Source organism: Carcharhinus amblyrhynchos, chromosome 11 (assembly GCF_965287045.1).
Source record: "Carcharhinus amblyrhynchos chromosome 11, sCarAmb.v2.hapA, whole genome shotgun sequence".
Classification (NCBI taxonomy): domain Eukaryota; kingdom Metazoa; phylum Chordata; class Chondrichthyes; order Carcharhiniformes; family Carcharhinidae; genus Carcharhinus; species Carcharhinus amblyrhynchos.
The window spans coordinates 76,619,434-76,645,008 of NC_137334.1; the positions used below are offsets into that span (position 1 = coordinate 76,619,434).

The 25,575-nt window shown below is 38.9% G+C and overlaps 1 protein-coding gene across 2 annotated transcripts in view; it reads left to right on the top strand.

Moving 5' to 3' along the window:
- The first annotated feature begins 57 nt into the window (after nucleotides 1–57).
- Nucleotides 58–25,575, top strand: part of LOC145350267 (activin receptor type-2A) — a 159,795-nt gene continuing 134,277 nt past the window's right edge. For both annotated transcript variants that reach the window (XM_080199382.1, XM_080199383.1), the window contains exon 1: nucleotides 58–604. In XM_080199382.1, coding sequence (XP_080055508.1) covers nucleotides 544–604 — 61 coding nt within the window. In that variant the 5' untranslated portion in view covers nucleotides 58–543. The remainder of the gene's footprint in view (nucleotides 605–25,575) is intronic.

Consider the following 25,575-nt stretch of genomic DNA (forward strand, 5'->3'; position numbering starts at 1 on the left):
CGGGGGTGTGTGTCCGCGGGGGGGAGGGGAGCGGGGATGGGAGGGGGAGGAAACAAAAACAACTCAACGCCATTTTGGACTTAGGCCTACTTCGCTAATTATGAATTCCGGGAGACTTCGAGTACACCATTCCCGTCAAAGGAGCTGAGGATTTGCATCCCCGTCTTTTTTCTCTCTCTCTCTGCACGCCAACAGCTTCCCACCCCTCACTTTATGTGAATGGCGGTTTTTTTTCCCCAAAAAATTATCTCACAAAGCCATCTTTTGACGACGTTATCGATCGATGCCGATTTTTTTTGTTAAAAATAAAATTGACAACCGGAGTCTGATGCTGTTTAAAATTCCTCATGAATGAAGTTGCCCGGTGAAGAGCGTGTCTATGTGTGTGTGGGGGGAAATTTTTGCTACGAGGTGGATTGCTGCCAGCAGCAAGTCAGGAGACGTGGAGTCGTGAAGAGATTTTTTTTCCCCCTTTTCTTCGCCGTGGCGAAACAACGATCGTTTTGTTCTAATTAACTTATTTTCTTGAAAATATTAAAACACATGATCATGGGAGCTGGTACCAAGCTTGCGTTTGCCGTTTTTCTGATTTCGTGTTCCTCAGGTAAGTGATAGTTTTTTTGTTGTTGTTGCTTTGTGACTGGGTTCTTCCTCCCAGAAATGTCTATTTTTGTGTAAAAAAAAAATCCTTCGTGCATGTAAATCTTGGATGTGATTTTTATTTTGTTCTTATTGTTCGTGTATATTGGAAATCAAATATTGCAACACAAAAAAAAGACCCGCTCGTCATTCGGCACAAGTTAATTGCTGTCGGATGAGTAAATTGAGCCAGTTTGTGGCGTGCATGTGCGAGTTTTTGTAGTGTGATGTTAGTGTGCGTGTGCTTTTAACGTATCCACTAGCTCAAGGTGACTGACTGATCAGTACAAAGGCAAACTTACTAAATGCGCAGATAAACGGCCGAGGGTTGATTTGGTTTCATTTTTTTTGAGCATTGCTATGTAATCTTAGACCACAAAGACCAGCTTGATTATAAGTTAATGTGTATGCAGTATTTATTTCGTATGAGAATTGTGCCACCTACTAAAAATCCAGTGCTTCCCCTCTTCAAAGTGCGCACTTGTACCCTCAGTTTAAAAAAAAGCATTCCAAGTGGAAAATCTGGTTTTATGTTACCTTGATTTTTAATTTTGATTGCTTTGTACCCACCCGTGATCTTTATTGTGAAGTTTTCATTTTTTTCTTCTCCCTCTCCCTCCCCCCCCATTCCATTAATGAATTGTTGTAAAAGATGACAGATGAAGAGATAGTAAAACATCTGGGTCTCCGCCCATTAAAGTTTGAAACAGAAGTGTTTTTAATTTTTGAGTTAGCTAGTTGGTCATGCGGTCAAATATTGTACACCCATTCCTGAAAAGATCAAGAAGTGCTTATGTGCTGTGTTTTTAAAGCAAGCTTTTCACGATCGGCATTGCAACCCAGTCATCAGTATTTCGGCCCTTTTAAATCATTGTTCACCTGTTTTGAAAATATTGATATGCTCTTTATTTGACTCGTGTAACATTCGCTATGAAAGAAGAACGAACTGTTGCGAAGCAAATACATCCTAAAAATACTATTTATGTTAAAACTGTTGTACAGGTTGACACTGCATAGCCCGATTTGTATCAATATGTTTCATGTGAGCGTTAAATATATGTAAGAAACATTGAATCCATGAGACGATGAAAATCCGTAACACGTTGCTGTTTCTTGTTATGCATGTTCCCTGTGATCAGAGTGCTTCTTCACTCGTGGCCATTAGACGATTTAATCACTATTTTGTTTTAAATGCGTAATGGTAGAACACTGGCAGTTTCTTCACACACCTTTTATGAATTCTCAACCTGCAGGAGTCTCTCCACTGTTTAGAGCTAGATCGACGTTCTGTGAAAAGTGTTATTTTTTTCCCCAGAGTGGTGCAAAAATGATTGTCGCTCCAGACAATACAGAATGTCCGGTGGATGCAATTTGCTGTCGAATGGATATCCTACTCTTATGAAACATATCGATGCATTTAATCTTGGTGTCTGAAGTTGTTATAGTTTGGGGAAAATGACTTTCCATATAAGCGCGATGACTGGTATGCTTGTATGCAATAATGTATCTAAAATCAATACAAAATAACGCAGTGAAAGATTTGACAAATTGGATTTGTCAGCAATTCTATTAACGAGTTTATTTATGAAAGTAACCACGTTAATTTATCATGTCTAAAATCTACACATTCGGCGCGAAGGCTTAATTCGTAATTATTGAGTATGATTAAGATTATTTTCAGATGGATTGTTTTCTATAGCATAGATTACATTTTGAATATCTACTTTTAAAATATCGAACAGCAGTTGTAACTTGTTTCTACACGACGACGTGCGGCAGCGTTGTTTTGGTTGATTTATGCTTTGAGTACCCTTTTGTGGAATGAGGTGGGAAACGTGGCCAGTCAAGAAACCTGCTAAATGTACATAGCTTTTCAATCAGAAAAGTGCTGCAGGCCGCAGTTTTGTTCCTTGTCTTTGCGTTCACCCCAAAAATGTGAAATGGGATACTATGCATAAATGAAAATGAAGTTTAGTTTATCAAAAGATCATTTGAAAGTAAGTGATTTGGAGGATGTTTAATTGTTTCTGAGCAATCAGCTTATTTCAGTGCTAATTTATAATATTTAAAGTGGGTAATATTGATGACTTAATATGAACCTGATTCTAACCAGCAGCCCAAGTTTAGCATATATGATTTTAAATTTAAAGCTTGCTTATTAGTCACAAGTAGGCTTACATTCACATCGTAATAAAGTTACTGTGAAAATCCCCTGATTACCACACTCGGGTGCTTGTTTGGGTATGCTGAGGAAGAATTTAGCATGGCCAGTGCACCTAACCTGTACATCATTGGATTGTGGGAGGAAACCCGAGCACCCAGAGGGAACCCACACTGACAGAGGGAGAACATTCAAACTCCACACATAGTGATCCAAGCCAGGAATCGAACCCGAGTTCCTGGTGCTGTGGAGTGACCACTGTGCCCTTTCATTTTATTTTTCTGTAGGAATTTCCTAATACTTTAACGCTAGAAAATGCAATGTATGTTGATGACTATCTTTAAACTTTAAAGTAGCCAATTGGTTATTGAGAAGGTTAGTATTTTACTCCATTTGCTTGAGTTGTGCATTATTATGCATTGCTGACAGACAATTTTTCAAGTCACTAATTGTATTATATTTAAATTTTGACTTCAGCTTTTAATGAATGTGGATATTATATCTTGGCTTATTTGGTCGTGAAGAAAGTGTGATCTGATTTTAAGGTATTGTGATGTGTTCGTGCAGACTTCAGAAGTGTAGCTTAATTACTTAATTTGTTGGAATCAGACTTTACAAATACATTGTGCATTACTTTGTGATGTCATTATCTATATTAAAATTATTGAACTACTTCAGGTCACAGGATTTAGCATTGCAGTGCTGAAATGGTGTCATAGCCTAGCCCTTTCACAGTAAAATGCATGGTGCTTGCTGCATACTTCTGTGTGGTTGGCGTGTGTTTCTATTACAGTTCAAGCTGAAGTATTGTATCACTATTGCATTGTTTAGTGACTGCTGTTGGTTTCATATAGTTTGAAAATAAATTTCTAGTTATACTTTGCAGATAAATTTATACCTGGGGTTTGTCTGTGCATGGGGCTCAAGGGAGGGAAAATAAATCAGAGATGCAACTACAAAATCCTTTGACATTTACGTAAAGCGATATGTAGATATCCATAATATAGTCTTGTTTATCAGGTTTAAAGTTGTATTTTATGGCCGATTCTATACCATGTATTTGATTAGCTGTTCACCTTGAAGGGAGAACTGTAGTTTATGTTAAGGACATCAAGACTACAGTTTTGAACTTTGAAGAAAAATGCAGTAAATTGTAGTTTTAAATTATTGGCCCTTTAACCAATGATTTTTGAATTCAGAACCTTTTTAGGATAAGAAATGTATCTTTTCAATTAAATATTTCAACTGAGTTTTCAAAATGACTACAGTGCAAAGTGCAAAGAATCTCATGTTCTTAACACTTAATCGAGAACTTTAGTCGCTGGAGTCGGAACTGCCGATGTAGGAAGTGGATATTGTACTGCAGTAAAAGCCATAATGGAATTTGAAGTTAAAGCCACAAGTCCTTTTTAAAATTCCATGTGTAAAATCAAATGTTTTAAAAATACTACTGTGAAATAGCCGATCACTGGAGTATTACAAATGTCATACAGTATGACATCTTGAACTGTAACAGAAACCAATCCCACTGAACAAATCTGCCAGTTTATCATAGGAAGGACAGTTAATACAGTGCTAAATAGTTAAGTAACATTGGTGCAGTGAAATGGAAGCTTTAATCTTTGATATGAGAATAATTGATGACACAAGGGCGTGCATGCATATTATGAATAACTTCCTGTTCAACACAGTTTTTTTTCTAAATGTAGAGTGATCACTGCTAAACTTTAGAAATTTATTTGAACAGGTAGTTTCTAAATTTCATTTGCCTGAAATTAACGTTCTTTCAATGTGCATATTACCTAATTGTCTTAATTAAACTTAATATTTGGAATGTTTTTTGTAAATTTAGTTTTCAAAATGACAAATTCTTGCTCTCGATTCTGTTTTATTCTCCCACCCCCATTACCACTTCCTCAGGTAAACCACGGAATAGAATTAAAATCGCCCAATGGCAGACTGGTGCATGATATGGATATAACCTTTGAACTCGGTGACAAACTGCATGCAGAACATTCATAAAATGTTAGATTAATTTGGAACTTTAGAAGTGAACATTTGATTGTGTCCAATAAGCAGATTGGTGCTGATAAAACAAGATGACGTTTAGAGTATGTTACACAAAGCAGTGACTGTTTTGGGATGGCCTGAGGTTATGAAAGACATTGTATAAATGCAAGTGTTTCCAACTTCACTTTGCTCCATTGTCATAGAATCCAGTGCTGACATAGAAGATACTGGACTAAATTTCAAAAAAAATTCTCATTAGATATTCCTTTAAAATAAGATGTCACAGTATTGCAGAATCGTTTGAGTAATATTTTTGTGAAACTTCCACTGATAGCAAACTTTCAGTATTCGTGTTTTAAACCTGAGCAAGATTATGTCATCTAAGTGAATGCATAGTTTCCCCTCATGTTGTTTAATCCCTGTGATGTTCATATTCCTCAATATGGGGAGTGAGTAGTAATGCATGGTAAAAGTGACATGAAAAATGTCAATTCATGCTGTTCGTTTCATCACGTGTGTTCCACTGGATTGGTATAAAACAATGATCCTAATAAATCAATTCATCCACTTGGGCACATAGCTCATAATTTCTTATGACAGAAAGTTTCTGTCAATGTTATGCTGAACTCTGGTTTTGGATTTTTTATCTGTAATCAAAGTACACTTCAAAATATGTTTGACATTGTACATAGAATTGAAACTAATAGTACAACTGATCTGTACTAGCAAATTCCTTTAGTGAAGACCGAGGAGAATTTAGTGCTGAATAAATGGAACAATTTTAAACAGATAAAAGTGAAATGTGCTTAAAGTTTGCTTTACTGTCATTTATAGCAATAATGCTGCATTTGTAAATTTTGACTTTAATCATTGGTACAAGAGCAGCAGAATTTTCAATCTTAATTTTTGTTTTCAATTCTTATTAACTGAAAAGCAGTGCCACCAATGATGATATCAGTAGTGATAAGAAGGCATTTTCAAATACCAAGTGTGCCATCTTTGTTTTTCTTCCCTAGCATGCCAAAATTTGTGTACTCTATTTCTAGAATAAAGCCACACAGGATGTGTTGGCAAGTACAACTAATGTTGCTGCCAGGAAGGTTTACTTTAGAGCAAATAATTGCATACAGTGGTGGAGGGGTAACAGTTGTGTTGCACACAAGTGAAATATTGTAGTAAAAGCTTTGACCCAATTCACAATTTTTGAATAAAATTGAAAGAACACAAAGCATTACATTTGGGAAATAAATCTCCAGTCTCATTTGTCTTTCTCTTTTGTCTGCTGTATCATTTACTGTGCCTTCAGTCAGAATACAATTTTTTCCTCTTTTACATTTACCGTACAGCCGGCAGATATCACCGACAATCTCATTTCACTCTTACTGAATTATAAGAATGCACAATCCCACGTTTTTATTTTGCGAAACCAAATATCATTTTCTGATTAGTGGCAATCATGTTGTAATTATAACTTTGCGTCCTTTAGACACTTTACTGAGCTTCTATAAACTAGAGTAGGATTCCAACTTCTGTAATGGCTGTGTCATCGTGGTTGGCAGCTAGATAAAGGCCAATCACACCTTAATGTGGGATGGGGAGGGAGAAAGTTTTGGGCAGATTAGAATGAATGCATTGCTAGAGGAGATCAGGAGCATGAGAAAAATTTTATGAATTCACAATTCTCAAAAATCATTGAAATCAATGCCTTTTTTCTCCGTCCACCCATTTAGTTATTGGAAGCACAAAATGACTGCATGTCCATATTGTAGTGTATAACCAGTAATTTGAAAGTTTTCAAAGTTCCTATTTATTCTAAATTAAGCACATTTTCTTACTACATGAGGTTTGTTTTATAGACAAGTGGAAAATTTTCTACTTTTGGCATCAATTATCGTAGCATTGAGTTGTCCCAGTTCAAAGTAAACCAAGGGAATTTTAAATTTTTAAAGTGAGGTTATCAATTAGTGTTAAATAACACTGGGTTGTTTTTCAAATTTTTATGCACATAAGAGTTTGACTCTATCACTTTGAATACACAATAAATGGTGGGAACTGAGACCTGAAGATTTACAATGCAGGAGGAGACCATTTTGCCCATCATGTCTGTGCCAGCTGAATTTCGTTTCCAGTTCTTGGGTCATAATTCTGTATTTACAGCAAAGGGTTTGGATGGCTGGTACATGATACAGTAAAAAGTCTGACAACACTAGGTTTAAGTCCAACCGATTTATTTGATAGTACACTCACTAGCTTTCATCAAATAAATCGGTTGGACTTAAACCTGGTGTTGTCAGACTTTTTACTGTGTTCACCCTAGTCCAACGCCGGCACATCCACAGCATGACGTGATACAGTGCCACCAGTGTGGGTTCAGTTCCTATACTGGCTGAGGTTATTCCTGAAGACCTGCTAGTCAACTGTGACCCATGCCAGAAGTGTGTTGACCCTTAGATTAAATCATCACTATTCAGCACTCTCTCAAGAAGAGAGCAACCTGTCGTCTACTGGGACTTCGGAGACTTACGTTTTAGTTACAACAGGCCAAGTAGATGGACCTCCAAATGAACCCTGAAGGTAGCAGGACGTATTAAGCGGTTAAGAAGGTATGTTCAAGAACAGCTTCCATACTACTGTCAGACTTTTGAATGAACTTGCCTTGCATTAAGTTGATCTTTCTCTACACCCTAGCTGTGACTGTAACACTACATTCTGCTCGTTTCCTTCTCTCTCGTTTTCTTCTCTACGAAGGGTATGCTTTATCTGCATAGTGCGCAAGAAACAATACTTTTCACTGTTAATACATGAGACAATAATAATCAAATCAAAACCCATTATTTTCTTTTGCTAGCTGCGACACAGAATCCAAAACCATGGAGGTTGTGCCAGAACAGTGTAAAACACTAGCTCAGTTCTAGCTATTACTTATAGGAAGGATGTGATTGCACTAGAGAGAGTACAGAAAAGATCTCCCTGGATGTAATTAGAAATGGAACATTTTAGTTGTAAGCAAAGGATAGATGGGCTGGAATTGTTTTATTTGGAACAGAAGAGGTTGATGGGAGATTTAATTGAGATATATACAATTTAAGAGGGCTAGATAGTGTAGATAAGGAAGACCTGTCTACTTTGGAGAGGTCAATAAACCAAAGGATTTGCTTCAGATAATTAATACAAGGATTAAATAGGAGTTAAATTATTTTTTCACTTGGAGAGTGATGGGAAGCCTATAACAATGGCCTAAAATTTAATCTTTAAAAGCAAATATTTGGATATGAAGTGCAGATAGCTGCAGGATTATGGACCATTACTGAAAAAATGAGTTTAGGCTGAATGGCTCTCTCCAGCTAGTTTAGGCAAGATGGGCTAAATAACCCCTCTCTGTTTCCATATTGGAATGGTTCAAGATCCTCACAATCAAGACAAAGTACAGTTACACTATCAGTTTCTTCCAAATTTAAGAACTCTTGTTCTTTACTTTGAACACTTGAAACTGAACTAAGTTTAAAATTTAGGAAAGTGTTTTTTTTCTGATTCTGGATGTATCGTGTTTAACGATGAACTACGATACAACCTGTCTCTCTCTGGAATGTGAGTTGGTAAAAGAAAGTAGTATTAATTTGTAATAGTCACTAATTCATGCTTCAAGAATTTTCTGATTTGTGATCAGATAATAAATACAATTGTTTGAATTGGTAACACTTTTTTTTGATTAAATCCAATTTAGAAGGTGATAAAGAAAATAATTAAAAAGACTTCACTATCCAACTTACATAGTGTGTTCAGAACAATGCCCAAAATGTGTTGACATTTTTGTTTGTGACTGAGATTGACAAAATCTGTGGAGACCAAATATTGGGTCTAGGACATTCCAACTCCATATAACTCAGTGCAATTTCCGGTGACTAAGCCATTAGAGTAGTTGTATTGTTCCTAATTGAGCGGTTTATTTTGAAGATTGATGCAAAAGCTGGTGAATGACTGAAAATGTCAAAACATTGGCAATAGTGCCAATTAGCAACTCTAACTTCAAACAACACTACAGTTTTAGCAAGCATTCTAAAGACTCTTTTGGAAATTGCACTGTCATTTATTTGTTCATCAGCTTTCAGAGTTAGCCAGAAAAAATTCAATTTTTTTTTCCTCATTATTTGTCCCTTTTTAAAATGTTGTGTCTCTGTATTTCATTGTATTGTAGACTCCACAACATGCATTTGCTTTTATATAAATTGTATTTTGCTTGCTTTCAAGTAGTCAGCTGTTTGCTTCACACTTTTTTATATTTGTAAAAAGCTACAGTTTGTATAAAATTGCATTCCATGATGTAGCTTCCAGTAACATATAGCATGCTGGCTTTCACAATGTATTACACGAGAGAGAGAGAGAGAGTGAGAGACAACCTGATTGTATTGCATTTTTATACTTGGAGGCAAGTTTTTGCTATTTGATACCTTGGTATGGCAGCCATTTCTGCAGATAATTACTTTTTTTTGCAGTTTAGTAAGAATAATTAGAGACTGGTGGAAATTCAAAATGATCAGGTTCTGGAACTTGAATCAGCTGAACTTCATACTACTTATAGAATAAACAGTGCTTTACAATTGCAGTGTGTGGATATGCAAGTTTGTGTTTCCTGAATTTTAAATGTTTGTAGTGCACAAGTGTTTTTATGACATAACAGTAACTCTGGTGTGAACAGTTACACTTTTACTTTTGGAAATAAATTGGAGACATATTCTAAGTTTCCAGTTGAGAATGTTATCTATGTTTATTTCTGACTAAATTATAAAATATTTTACTTGGCCCGGAGGCATAGTTGATGTGCTGATAGACTGCATCATGTGTTGGTATGGGTCAAATTTGGCAACATTTTAACATGATGCCACTAGTTTCACTGGTTGGTGGGTGATGCTTTGTCTCTTAAATGAAAGTCTTCTCTTCAGCATCTCCAATAAAAGTGTCTTGTATACCCAAGAATCTCTGTTCAGTTACCTCTGAGCCGCTAAATCACAATACACTTGGTTCTGACAGTTAAGTAAAGTTTATTTATTAGTCACAAGTAGGCTTACATTAACACTGCAATGAAGTCTTGCACCACTTCAAACCCAGCCTGCAAGTGCAGCAGGTGGTCAGGAAGGCGAATGGGATGCTGGCCTTCATAGCGAGGGGGATTGAATATAAAAGTAGGGAGGTCTTGCTGCAGCTGTATAGGGCATTGGTGAGGCCGCAGCTGGAGTACTGTGTGCAGTTTTGGGCGCCGCACCTGCGCAAGGATATTTTGGCCCTGGAGGGAGTGCAGAGGAGGTTTACTAGGCTGATACCGGAGTTGAGGGGGTTGAGCTATGAGGAGAGGCTGAATAAACTAGGCTTGTACTCGTTAGAGTTTAGAAGAATGAGGGGAGATCTCATTGAGACGTATAAGATGATGAATGGGATGGATAGGATAGAGGTGGAAAGACTCTTCCCGCTCAAAAAAGACAGTAGGACTAGGGGGCACAGCCTCAAGATAAAGGGGGGGCGGTTCAGAACGGAGTTGAGGAGGAACTTCTTCACTCAAAGGGTGGTGAATCTCTGGAATTCTCTGCCCGTTGAAGTGGTGGAGGCTGCCTCGCTAAATATTTTTAAGAAGCGGGTTGATGGGTTTTTGATAAGAGAGGGGATTAAGGGTTATGGGGAGAGGGCGGGAAAGTGGAACTGAGCCACGACAGATCAGCCATGATCTTATTGAATGGCGGGGCAGGCTCGAAGGGCCAGATGGCCTACTCCTGCTCCTATTTCTTATGTTCTTATGTTCTTAGTCACCACACTCCGGCATCTGTTTGGGTACACTGCGGGAAAATTTAACCTGGCCAATGCACCTAACCAGCATGTCTTTCAGACCACAGGAGAAAACTGAAGGAAACCCATGCAGACACAGGGAGGACGTGCAAACTCCGCACCAACAGTATTCCAAGCCGGCAATCGAATCCAGGTCCCTGGCACTGTGAGGCAGCAGTGCTAACCACTGGGCCACAGTGCTGCCCCGTTAATTTCATTATGTTGTGCAGATCTTTAAACTGTCTCTAAGACCACCATACTCCATCTCTTTTAACTGGCTATGGATGGTCATATTCCAGCCCCTTGACTTATGTAAATTTCGGTCCCTTGAAATCTCTGTTCTCTGTTGTCCAAATCCTAACTTGCTGCAATTTTTGGATTGTGCCTTATTTGATTTTTCAACTTTAAAGGGGTTCTGGTATACTTGGAATATCAGAACCCCTTTAAGGTTGAGAAATCCAATAAGGCATAATCCAATAATTTCAGCAAGCGTAAGGAGAGAAACCAAAGCCTGATTTAAGTGCTGGGTTAAAGGGAAAGGAGGAACAAGAGAATAAGGAACTGGAGAGGAAAAGCATTTGGAAAGCGAATTCTACAATGTGCAGAAATGCAGCAAATTAGGATTTGGACAGCAGAAATTTCAAGTGGAATTAGCAGGTAAACGTGTGGGGTATAGGGCCTTGGTAGGATTGTGGTTGGTACAGACTCAATGGGCCGAATGACCTCCTCCTATAGTTTAGAGATTCTGTGGTTATATGGCTTGGCTGAAGCTCTGGCTGAGCAAATTTCGCAGTTCTCTTCTACACGTTCCAGTTGAGCCTTCTGGCATTGATTTGCAGATATATTAATTTGATTGTAACTACTCTGTATTCACAAACACCTCTAAGTTTACTACCTTTGTTCAGTCATCAAATTAAAGCTGCTTCTCTGTTAAAAGCAGAACCCCAGAAGTTCTAAGCTACCAGACCGTATCTCTACCTCTCCTTAATCCTTTGCATCACTTGTTTTCTTTCAACTCATTTTCAATATGTCTTTTTCCAATTATTCTACTGTGGCTCAGTTGGTAGAACCCTTGCCTTTTGTTTGGAAAATTTTGAGCTCATGTTCCACTCTAGAACTTGAACCCAAATTCAAGGTGCAATATGAAGGGAACACTCAACCTTCAAAGGTACCATCTTTCAAATGAAAAGTTAAATTAAGACCATCAGTCCTCTTGGGTAGGTGCAAAAAAATCAGAAGAAGTTTTTCTTTCTGGCTGATATTTATCTTCAGTCTTTTGTGATATTTATTATGTGGTCATTAACAGATTGCTGTTGTTTAGGAGCTTGCTGTGCAGGAATTGGCTGCTGCATCTTCTGCATTTAAAACAGTGGCTATACTGTGTAACACACCATGGGATGTCTCATGGTGATTAAAGAGGCTGTATAAATGCAAACCTTTCCTGTATAAATTTTTGCAATGCTCTCGAGTTGTCAGCCATCAAAACATTTCAACATTGTATTGGTAAGATGGATGTTTAAAGGTCAACAGTGTGAAGGGGCACCCTCACAAAAAATCATAGAAGATGTTCCTCATTAACATATTGAATATAAAAGCATAAGAAGTAGGAGTACACCATACATGCACATGAGCCTGTAATATCATACCCTGATATGGCCTCAAATGCAATTTTCTGCCTAGCCACCATAGCTCTTTAGTCCTTGTAGTTCAAAGCCGATCTCACCCTTGAATATATTTAATGACTCCACCTTCACAGCTCTCTGAACGAAAGAAATTCGGTATCCACAGTTGAGAGAAGAAATTCCTCCTAATTTCCGTGTTAAGTAAGCATTGCCACACAAGATCAGGATGCAGTAGGTCAATATGTAGTATAAGTTTTTAAAAGCAAAGCCTGAATGCAATTTAGAACTTCTATTTGTACATCTTCAACTACTAGTAAACCACTAGAGATTATTATGTTTTATTTGTAAACAGTAATCTATACAGTTATTGTAGCACCCATTCATATCAAATTTATATGGCATCTCTACTTAAAATATATTGATATTTTGCCAACCTTTTTCCAATAATCAAACTTCCATTTTGTGCAAGGTGGAAAATGACAAACTTAATCCATTGATTTACCCTTTACAAATTCAGGCTTTAGATGGTTTGCTTTTATTGGAAATTAATTGCAACAGAAACAATGGAAATGTTTAACCTGAGTTACCTATTTATCTTTTTGAAGAAAATTAGGTTAGTCATTATAAAGACTGCAATGCTTCTGCAAAAAGGCCTAACGCTTTCTCAACAAGTGGGGTTGGATAATAAATGCGGCTTTGCCAGTATTGTCCATATTCTTGGAACAAACAGAAATGTAACTTAAGGTAAACATGTTTCCCGCGCTGTGTTGTTCTTTGTTCTTTGTAAACTTTAACTTGATTGTTGATATTCATTCCTGTGCTACAAATTTACTTTTAAACTTAAACAATTCTGTTCACTGTCTCTGCATTTCCTACCCCATTCTTCTTTGATTTAAACTCTGTTCAAATACTACCCCCTCACTCCCCAACCCAGAAAGGGGTGGGGCTAAAGGCTTACCAAATTTCTTTCTCGCTGGTAGCATGGAGATGGGAGTGTTCCCCCAAAAGATTGCTACTGTTTCTAACAAAAAAAAGTAACCTTGGCATTTCATATTCTAACAGTAATTTGCAGTAACATTTTGAATTTGCGGTTCCTATCGTGACATTCAAACTCCTTTTATGCTATTTAAGAATTTTTGATGATCAATGTCTATTTCTAGGCTACTGCTAATAAGCAGGTAATTGTAAAATAACAACAGTTTGGAAATATATTAAATGTGTGAATATCTTGTCTATAACATGGAATTAAATACAATTTGCAAGAGAGCAATTCTTCTTGAATATTGTAACTTAATGAAACCATTAATTTTAATAACTTTGTTCACAAGAAATAAAGCAGGAGTAGGCTATCCATCCCTCGACCTAGCTGAGCCATTTGATCATGACTGATTTAATTGTGGCCTTAACTCCACTTTCCTGCCTGACCCCCAAAATCCTCGATTACTTTCACAATTCATTTTTAAAAATATTTAAAGCGCAGAAATGGTCCATTTAGCTAATAGGTTTCAGCTATCAATGTTCCCACCCCAAATCTTCCACAAATTTATCAATGACCATCAAGGTTTCCTTCTGTTTGTTTTCCCTTGTACTTATCTAGCTTGCACTTCATTTTAGCTCAAGCCAACATTTCCCAGTAAGGAAATGCTTGACATAATATGGGAAGGAAAATTTAAACTTAGTATTACTTAATGAGGAATGATGTTGTGTTAGTCAATTGCTATACCAGAGATGAAATAATTGATGTTAGCATTTTGTAATGTTTCACAAAAAATTAACATGGCATTACCTGGCAGCATGTATATGTCAGATGTTTAGTTCTCAATCAAATAGCCTTTGCACTAATTGTACTGAAAATGTTGTAGGCAGCATTTGTTTTTAAGTATGGGCTATACTTGACTAACTTAAATTTAATTTGTCGAATTTTTACATTATACATTTTTCAAGATTTTTAAACTGGTTGCATTTATTTTAAAAACAAAAGTACCATTGTTCTAAGTGTGGATTTTCTGCAATCAACATTGATGAAAAAATGGTAAAGACATAGTAGCTTTGTTTTTTGTTACATAATTAGTTTGTCTTTCATGGTATCACACATTTCACAAATTTTCTCATAGGAAACAAAAATAATTTCCTCAAGAATTAGACTTTTGAGCAGTTAAATTTACAAACACAAACCAACCTTTGGTTTTCAACGAAGCTGAGAACCTATATTTTCTTGTTAGCTTGGTATGTTAGACTTGCTTCACAAAGTCCTTGTGTAGTTTCAGAAAATTGGAGGATTTAGAATTATAGTACCAGAGACTAAGAACTTCAGACAAACACCATAAGCCATCTGTCGTTCATTCTGGCATCGTTATTTTTAACTAATTTTCCTGTCGTAAGTTCACTTTGGTAATTACCACAAAGTGTAACTTCAGAATTCTCCAAGTGTGCACTGCATATGGTATAATCAATGGCCTTATATAAAAATTGCTTTTTGCTTTAGTGTTCTTCCATATGATTCTTTGCACCATCATTTTTAGCATTCTTCAAAAGTAATGTATTTAGTCTATATCTTATGTAAATTTTATAACTAGACCACTGACCTTTGTTTGTTATGGCCTTTCAAACAGATGGGATAGAATAGCATCAGAACTGCTTGGTTAAATCTTGAAAGCCTCAATGCTGAATTAGCTTTTTTTTTTCAGAAAAAGTAACACATGGCGAATACTATCGATATTTAAAATAATTCTATATAAAATAAAAATTACATTTGCTGGAATCCTGCAAAATGTTTTCAAGATTATCCAAGCTGCTCTGAACGAAAACAAGTGTTCCATTTTAGGGATTAGTGGCCCCATATACAGATCAGTGCATGACTTGGATGCCTGGCTGCTAAATTTGGGCTAATTTTAGCTGGTATGAGGTTTCTCCTCCTGAGGTCAAATACACTGTTTTTTGAATTTGGCCAGCCAGTTGTTAATGCCGTGTTACCGAAAGGTGCATTTAAATTCATCTTGAGGTCTTGGGCCTGAAATTGATTACCTCTTAAATGAACATAGTGCTTGCATGATGGGATGCAAGTTAGGAAAAGCATATTTGCATTTGGTGTGGACTTGCTGTACTAATCAGTTTGGTGTAGGAAATTAACCTGCAAGGAACTTTTATTTAAAACTGGTTACTTTAGAAGCGAAGTATGTTTGTTTGTCACAGGTATTTTCAGACCATGCACTTGATCTAATGCAAATATATTCTATCATTCAAAGCAACTGCAATTATACCCTTACTCTCTCCGTAGTGTGTTTAAACAAAATCCAATCTTAATAAAGAATTCTTTATGCTGAGGAAGAACACTCAGATACAATTCAAAATTCTGGCCTGGAGTTTCCTCCTGCATTTACACCCAGAATACATACATAATTTTGGTGCAAGCAAATTACATGATTGTTCATTATTTGACAAGTATATACTTGTGAATTTGGTGAGTACTTAACTATTCACATGCCATGGTCACAAAAAACCCAGCAGATAAAGTTTTCTTGAGTTTTAAGTTGATCTAAGTAAAATCTGCACCGACTTGCATGTGCACATACTCACAAATACCTTCTAAATCTCACACATATATAGGTTACAGAGTGGGAAGTTAGGTTGGGCAAATCAGGGTCCATTTTAAAAAATATAGTAAAAGTATACAATCTGCAGTTTGGTTATTCAGCTGGCTTCAGGCAGAATTCAATGGTTTCAATGCTTCCAATTTAAAGATATAGATGATTGAGTTGGTTGTTCCTCGTGAGACAGCAGTTCTGAGTTGCATTCTTTCGAGATCTCTGTCTGCACATGACATCCCTGGATGATTACAGTCAGCAAACAGACTTAACTTGCAAATGTGTCAGAGAGAACAAGAGACAGAAGGATCCAATTTCTTTTTCCCTGGTGGCTTGTCCTGTGTTCTGCTGAGAAAACGTAGGATTGGCTTGCCATGGGATGTTCTTTCTCCAACTGCTGGGACACTTGAGGTAAAACATTATCCGAGTTTTCCAAAAGTGACTTGATTAGCTCATGTCTGGAAACTAACTTGGTCAAGGTTTCGTTGTTCAAGTGATCAGTCTTAATAGTCTGACTCCCAACAGTTGAACACCTTAGGTAAAATAAAAAGTAAAAAAAAACTATCACATCACTACAGAAAATGGTGTGCTGGCGCTAGGAGAATTGCCTTGTGAGTAAGACAGGTTACGAGTCCTACACACTCCTCTGAATAATTGTCTTGGATTTTGCAGACAGACTGGTTCCAATCCAATTAATTGAAATGTGGAATGTATAGTAATGCACATTTGGGTTAGCCATCTTGGCCTGTGAGTTTTGTGTGTGTTTTTTTTTAGAAACATTCTATTCTTAAAAGTTCAATTTGACTTTCCAGCCAGTGGATTAAAAATAATTATTTGACATAAAGCATATCTTGAGCAGTCTCTCAACATTATATCTAGATTTTCAGCTTAACCAGGAAACCATCATTTTTTGGTCTATTAATAGCAATTTATTTGAGTTATGCGAATTTATGCTGAAACCTTAATATCGTCTATCTGTTTGTTTCATTGAAAACTTTTTTTTTGAGAAAGTAACAATTGAAGTATTGCCCCATTTGCAGATTTTTAAATTGCTATGCCTGTTGTGTATGATTATTACAAGTTGAAACTTCACACTTTAAAACAAAATCATTGAAGAAATATACTAGTATGTGGGGAGCGTGGGGGTGGGGGGGGCAGTGGTGCAAAGATTTGTTCAATTTGAAAGGTCCACACAAGTTTTAATGGAAACAATTGGGCAGGTTTTGTTTTTAGGTACGCACTGTACAGACTTCCATCCCAACTGCCAGAAGGTTGAGGAGGGTCAGTGATGTCATGGAGTCATGACGTCACCGTCCTCTTAAAGGAGCCAAATACACAATAGTATGAGTTCAGCTCTGATGAAGAATCATCCTGACATGAAATGTTGGTTATATTATCTCTTCACACATGTTGTCAGACCTGCTGAGATTTTCCAGCATTTTCTGTTTTTAGATTGCAGCATCCACAGTATTTTGCTTTTATCTTGGGTTCACTGTTTCCTTGTGTACCATTTGTTTCTTCTGATTTATACCAATTACCATTTAGATTTTTAGCATATCCTAATGAGTTTGAGACAATAGCTGGGTGCTTCACAGATTGATGTGGAGATTCTGGGCTGCACCTCACATCACCAAATGGCCAGCTTTAACATTCTAGTAAGCTGATAATACAGAACAAGGACATGCACAGAAGTGTCTGGTACTGTTGAAGTGGAAATTTTCCTGCTTCTTGACTGTGGTAGAAAGACTCAACAAAGGTTTGTTCCAGCAAAATAACTTGGCTTTATTTCTGAAAGACTGCATGCAGTATTGGCAAAAACTTGAGTCCGGAGAGCAGTCATTATGACTTGCTAATTCCTTCTCAGTCCACGCTTCCGTAAAGAATCAGTTCAGTATTTATACATTATCAGTTTGCATGACCAGAGCTTATTCAGAAATTTGATCAATAGTAACATCATAAACGATGTCATGAACATGGACTGCACTCAGTGTAAAGTTATGGATGATAGAGCCCATAACATTGGCTGTGTCCAGTTAGTCATTTATTGATGTGACATGGAGTAAATTGGCTGAAACTGGCATCCTAAACATTGGAGACTGCAGGATCAGTCCAAGATGGATTTTTCACTCACTACTTCTGGCTGAAGATTGTTACAAGTGTTTTAGCCTTGTCTTTTGCACAGCTGTTCTGGACATCTGCATGAATGAGGATGGGGATATTCGTAACACTGACACCTCCTGTTAGTTGTCAACTGTCCACCATTTATGACTGTGGCTGGACTGCAGAGCTTGAGTCTGATCTGTTGGTTGTGGGATTGCTTAGGTTACATGTTTCCTGTGCCGAAAGAGAAAATGCTGAAAAATCTCAGCAGTTCTGGCAGCATCAAAGCTTTGTTCGAAGGGTTGTCTAGATTCAAAATGTCAGCCTTTTCTCTCCTTACAGATGCTGCCAGACCTGCTGAGATTTTTCAGCATTTTCTCATTCCAACCAATACTGTCATGGGCAACCGAGCCCGTGACAAGTAGATGGGTAACCTTCCCTTTCTTGTTGGTTTCTTTGCCATTGCTGCACACCCAGTCTAGTAGCGATGTTCTTTAGCATTCGGCCAACTGGGTATTAGTGGTGCTACTGTGCCATACTTGATATGGACATTGAAGCCCACCCAGACTGCAATCTGTGCCTTTTCCATTTGCCACCATCGGTGCTTCTTCCAAGTTGTATTTGGCATGGAAAAATACTGATTCATTAACTGTAGTCAGGGAGGTGGGGTGGTTGGCGTTAAATGGAATCAGCAGGATATTTCCTTACTCTTGTTTCACTTGGGCAACTCCTACCTGACTTTCCACCACTTTGCCACTTCTGGTGAATCCCTCCTGCTAGTGATAGTAGGTATATATAAGGGTGACGTCTTGGACATTTTGTGGTATGATTTACTAAGAATGGTCACGTCAGTGTATTCCTTGACTTGAGGGGCAGCTCCCCCAATTTTGGCATTAATCCCCAGATGATTTTTGATTTGATTTATTATGGTCGCATGTATTAATATAGTGAAATGTATTGTTTCTTGCATGCTATACAGACAAAATATACCATTCATAGAGAAGGAAATGAGAGTGCAGAATGTAACATTACAATCATAGCTAGGATGTAGAGAAAGATCAACTTAACGCAAGGTAAGTCCATTCAAAAATCATAGCAGCAGCAAAGAAGCTGTTCTTGAGTAGGTTGGTACGTGACCTTAAATTTTTCCCAGATGGAAGAAGGTGGAAAAGAGAATGTCCGGGGTGCATGGTGTCCTTAATTATGCTGGCTGCTTTGCCAAGACAGTGGGAAGTGTAGACAGAATCGATGGATGAGAGGCTGGTTTACGTGATGGATTAGACTACATTTATGACCTTCTGCAGTCCCTTGCAGTCTTGGGCAGAGCAGGAGCCATACCAAGCTATGATACAACCAGAAAGAATGCTTTCTATGGTGCATCTGTAAAAGTTGGTGAGAGTTGTAGCTGACGTGCCAAATTTCCTTAATCTTCCGAGAAAGATGTTAAACTTTGCAGGTGCTTATGTCAGTGGTGGGCGATCAGTCTGGTTTCATTCCTTTTTGTAGACTTTATAGTGGCTAGGCCATTTTAGTGGGCAGCTAAGAGGGCATGTTTACTGAAGTCATAGGTAGGCAAGATAAGAATGGCAGATTTCCTTCCCTAAAGGACATTAGTGAACCAGATGTGATTTATGGCCATGGTTTCATGGCCATTATCACTTGGATTAGCATTCAGTTTCAAATTTACAAAAATTCCACCAGCTGCCATGGTGGGATTTGAACCAGTGTCCCTAGAGCATTATCCTGGGCCTTTGGATTACTTGTCCAATGACATTACCACTATGTGATTTCCTCTTTTGATCATGTTGTCAAGAGGTACCATATTGGTATGCAGTGGGAGAGAACCAAAAATAGTTTGTTGACAGGGTAAGAGGATTCCAGAAATTGACTCTTCAGATGGGAATGGACCAAGATGAAGCAGTCCCACCCAGCTGAGTGACTGAAGATAATGGTTTGGGCCACATTGTCAAATGCTGCAAAGGTAGTTTACCATAGTCAGATAGGATGTTGTGAAATTATGCTTTATATTAAAAAGAATGATCTTTGAATTTTAGTTTATTTTTTAAACAACCAAAGCCACATTCCAGGGACTTGGAATCACACTCAACGATGGTAAACATTTGCATCTCTGTATCTTTATATTCCAAAACTATTAAAATGGAGAGAACCAATCTACAAATGCACACCAAGAGCAATGTATTGAATGGGTTGTCATCCCATCAGCAAAGCATCCAGACAATTACCTGGGAACTGAACTGGGTGGAGACAAACCACTAGATCTATCACTTTGGACAATATAATCTGGCTGAGAGAGTATTTCCCAGCCATTATCTAGTTAAAGAAACTAGAATGTATTAACAATGTCCATAACTGAAACAAGACCTTGAATAGAGGCAGTTGCTCATCTCTCCATCCAACTTACAGGGTTTGAACCCTGTTTGATGATTTTGACTATCCAGTTGCTGTCAACAGATCTTAAAAATAATTTAATACTATTGTCTCCAGGAGAATAGATGAATCTTCCATCCACAGTTTTAAAATGCCTCAATGGTGAAAGCAATGGGATCGCAGAATGAAAGAAGCATGACCGCCACGTACAGCCTGTAGCTAGCCGACTCACCAACCTGGAAGAACTGTAACCCCTTTAATGTTACCGGACTCCAGCAATCTATCCAACCGCTCTGTTATCTATTTGTATGCGTGTGACCTTTGAGTGACTGTGTGTGTCAAAGTCAGAACTTTATTTAATAGAAACAAATTACTGCGGATGCTGAAATCTGAAATCAAAAGAGAAAATGCTGGAAAATTTCAGCAGGTTTGGCAGCATCTGTAGGGAGAGCAAAGGGCTGACGTATCGAGTCCAGATGACCAGCTTTGACAAAGAGTCATCTGGACTCAGCATCAGTCTTTTTCTCTCCTTGCAGATGCTGCCAGACCTACTGAAATTTCCTGGCATTTTCTCTTTCGGAGCTTTTTTTTACTCATTTTGTTTAGACTAGATTTTGTACAGTGAAAACTGTCATCTTCCCTTTTTAAATACTCAAGGAAACCTGACTGATCGTTGCTGTTATGGTCATAGCATGTCAGAGTTTAAACATTCTCAGAATTGTCAAGTATATTTGTTCTGGAGAAAAATTCTTGCAGTCAAACGCAAATAGAGAGAAAGGAGGGGAGCCATTTGACCCCAAGTCATCTGATTGCAACAGCATAATTTTAATAAAGACTGCTTCAGTGCTTGGCAGGGTGGAAATCTGAAAGGTTTCAAATACTGTATTAAATTTGCTGCTTCGGTTTGATAGCCCACTAAATAAGAACATAAGAACATAAGAAATAGGAGCTGGAGTAGGCCATCTAGCCCTTCGAGCCTGCCCCGCCATTCAATAAGATCATGGCTGATCTGTCGTGGCTCAGTTCCACTTTCCCGCTTTCTCCCCATAACCCTTAACCCCCTTGCCTACCAAAAACCTATCTACCCGCGTCTTAAATATATTTAGCGAGGTAGCCGCCACCACTTCAACGGGCAGAGAATTCCAGAGATTCACCACCCTTTGAGTGAAGAAGTTCCTCTTCAACTCCATTCTAAACTGTCCCCTCCCTTATCTTGAGGCTGTGCCCTCTAGTCCTGCTGTCCTTTCTGAGCAGGAAGAACCTCTCCACCTCTACCCTATCCATCCCTTTCATCATCTTATACGTCTCAATGAGATCCCCCCTCATCCTTCTAAACTCTAACGAGTACAAGCCCAGTCTATTCAGCCCCTCCTCATAGCTCAACCCCCTCAACTCCGGTATCAGCCTAGTGAACCTCCTCTGCACTCCCTCCAAGGCCAAAATATCCTTGCGCAAGAGTGGCGACCAAAACTGCACACAGTACTCCAGCTGCGGCCTCACCAGTGCCCTGTACAGTTGCAGCAAGACCTCCCTACTTTTATATTCAATTCCCCTCGCTATGAAGGCCAGCATCCCATTTGCCTTCCTGACCACCTGCTGCACCTGTAGGCTGGGTTTTTGCGACTCATACACAAGGACCCCCAGGTCCCCCAGCACTGTAGTATGCTGCAGCTTTTTGCCCTGCAAGTAGTAGTCCTTCCTACTATTATTCCTACCAAAGTGGATAACCTCACACTTGCCAACATTGTATTCCATCTCTCCCACTCGCTCAGCCTATCTAGATTCCTCTGCAGACTTTCTACACCCTCTGCACAATTTGCTGTATCACTTTGTGTCATCGGCAAATTTCGACACCTTACACTCAGCTCCCTCCTCCAGATCATCTATATAAATGGTAAATAGTTGAGGCCCCAGCACCGATCCCTGGGGCACTCCACTAGTCACCAACCACCAATCCGAATAGCACCCATTGACCCCCACTTCCTGCCTCCTATTTGACAGCCAATCCCCTATCCATGCTAACACCTTACCCCCAACTCCATGCCCCCTAACCTTCTGTAACAACCTTTTGTGCGGCACCTTATCAAACGCCTTCTGAAAATCGAGAAACACCACATCCACCGGTTCCCCTCCATCCACCGCACTGGACACATCCTCATAGAATTCCAATAAATTCATCAGACACGACTTCCCCTTAATGAATCCGTGCTGCGTCTGCTCTATTAAACAATTCTTCTCAAGATGCCTCGCTATTTTCTCTTTGATTACAGATTCAAGCATTTTTCCTACAACAGACGTTAAACTAACCGGCCTATAATTCCCTGCCTTTTGCCTGCTACCCTTTTTAAACAGCGGCGTAACATTAGCCGTTTTCTAATCTTCCGGCACTTCCCCGGAATCCAGCGAGGTTTGGAAAGTAATCACTAAGGCATCCACTATCCCCTCCGCCATTTCCTTCAGAACCCTGGGATGCATTCCATCCAGTCCTGGGGACTTGTCCACCATCAGTCCCACTAGTCTGTCGAGCACTACCTTTCTAGTAACAATGATCTCATTCAGGCCCTCCACTCCTACCATCTTTCCATCGTTAACACTCGGCAAACTATTTGCGTCCTCCTCTGAAGACCGAAGCAAAAAACTTATTCAAGGCCTCAGCCATTTCCTCATCCCCCACCACTAAATCCCCCCTCTCATCCTCTAAGGGTCCAACATTCACCCTAGCCAGCCTCCTCCTTTTTATATACTTATAAAAACTCTTACTATCCTTTTTTATATTTAGCGCTAGCCTAGATTCATAGTCTATCCTTCCTTTCTTTATCAACTTCTTCGTCATTCTTTGATATTTAAACCTCTTCCAATCCTCTTCTCGCCCACTACTTTTAGCCACTCTAAATGCATCAGCTTTTAATTTAATACTCTCCTTTATCTCCTTCGTTATCCACGGCTGATTATCTCCTCCTACGATCCTTCTTTACCATCGGAATAAATTTCTGCTGAGCACCAAGAAAGATCTCCTTAAAGATCCTCCACTATTCCTCAGCAGATCTACCTCCCAATCTGAGCCCCCAATCTACATTCGCCAATTCCTCTCTCATCCTATCGTACTCCCCTCTGTTCAAACAAAGGACACAGGTCCGGGATCCTACTTTCTCATCCTCCATCTGCATCAAAAACTCCACCATACAATGATCACTCTTCCCAAGAGGATCCCTCACAACAAGGTCCCTAATTCTACCTGCCTCATTACATAACACCAGATCTAAGATAGCTCGTTCCCTCGTCGGCTCCAGCACACACTGTTCAAGGAAACTGTCCTGGCAGCATTCCAAGAACTCTTCCTCAAGCCCACCGCACCCAACATGGGTCGACCAATCAATATGTAGATTGAAATCCCCCATAATTATCGCCGTTCCATTCCTGCACGCATCATTTATTTGCGCGTTTATAGTCCGCCCCACCACCAGGTCATTATTTGGGGGCCTATAGACCACACCCACCAGCATCTTCCTCCCCTTGCTGTTCCTAATCTCCACCCACAACGATTCCATGTTCTGCTCTTTGGCGCCTATATCTTCCCTTACTACCACCCTGATACTATCCTAAATCAGCAGAGCTACCCCCCCCCCCTCTTTTTCCTCCCGTCTATCCTTCCTAAACACTTGATACCCCTGGACATTCAGCTCCCAGTCCCTCTCACCTTGCAACCACATCTCTGTAATGGCCACCAGATCATATCCATTTGTGCTGATACATACAAGTTTTATATTGATGATACCTACCCTTTGCTAAAAATGATGTGCACCATGCAGTCTCCAACATGTAATTTAACAGGTATTGCCCCCTAAGCTAAAAGCTCACACATAGGAGAGGCAGACAGTTGAAAGAAATCTAATCGCATGACAACTTACTGGAATATGATAAATGTAAAACCAGTTTTAATCAGAGATCAAAGTCAAAAGGGAAAGCAGACAGTCCAGACCATTGTTTTCTTCAGCACGTTCTGAAACAGTCCAAAACATTTGTAAAGGGTATATATAAACATAAAAATCATTGATGTATGCTCTCTCGTATACCAAAACCTTTAGTAGCTGTTTAAGGAACATTCAAATTGTCATCCTTGTAAATCAGTAAACTTCTGCTGTTTTAGATTTCTTGAAAAGTTTTTCCCATAGGCATTGGCTTCAAAAATATAAAACATTTCTGTTACCAGTTCCAACATGTTCTAGTCTTCTGGATTTCATTTTGTATTTTAAACAAGAGTACCTCATGTTTTGCTTTTTTTTAAACTGCATGAGATACAAATATACAAGAATCTTTTACTGCACAATTTATGTTGGGTACACAAAATAATATCGGCTGATACACCCAAAATTAACTATGACAGACAATTGAAGTACCTGACAGTAATTGCACCAGCTCTGCATAAAATATAAAAATCAATGGACCTAGTTTCAAAACCAGTATCCTATAGATAAATGCAAATCTTGTGAATGGTTTCTGTAGCTACTACTACTGTTAGAAAACACCAAATAACATAGCATTTAGAAAACAGGTTAGCAAACTTGCTCAATCCAAGACTTTCTGGTCGCTACACGGCAATGAAATACCATGTATCAGGAATGATGTGTAGATGTCGACGTTGGACTGGGGTAAACACAGTAAGAAGTCTCTTAACACCAGGTTATTTGGCAGCAAAAGCCACTAGCTTTCAGGGCACTGCCTCTTCGTCAGGTGAGTGGGAGCTCTATTCACAAACAGGGCATATAAAGACACAAACTCGATTTAAAAAATAATGTTTAGAATGCGAGTCTTTGCAGTTAATCAAGTGTTAAAGGTTCAGACAATGTGAGTGGAGAGACCATTAAGCACAGGTTAAAGAGCTGTGTATTGTCTCCAGACAGGACAGTTGGTGAGATTTTGCAGCCCAGGCAAGTCAGCGGGGTGGGGTACAGATAGTGTGGCATGAACCCAAAATCCCAGTTGAGGCTGTCCTCGTGTGCGGAACTTGGCCATCAGTCTTTGCTCAGCGACTTTGCGCTGTCATGTGAAGTGAAGGCTGTCTCGGAGAACGCTCACCTGAAGATCAGAGGCCGAATGCCCATGACCGCTGAAGTGTTCCCCCACAGGAAGAGAACAGCCTTGCCTGGTGATTGAGCGTTGTTCATTCGTCCGTTGTTGTAGCGTCTGCATGATCTCCCCAATATGCCATGCCTCGGGACATCCTTTCCAGCAGTGTATCAGGTAGACAACGCTGGCC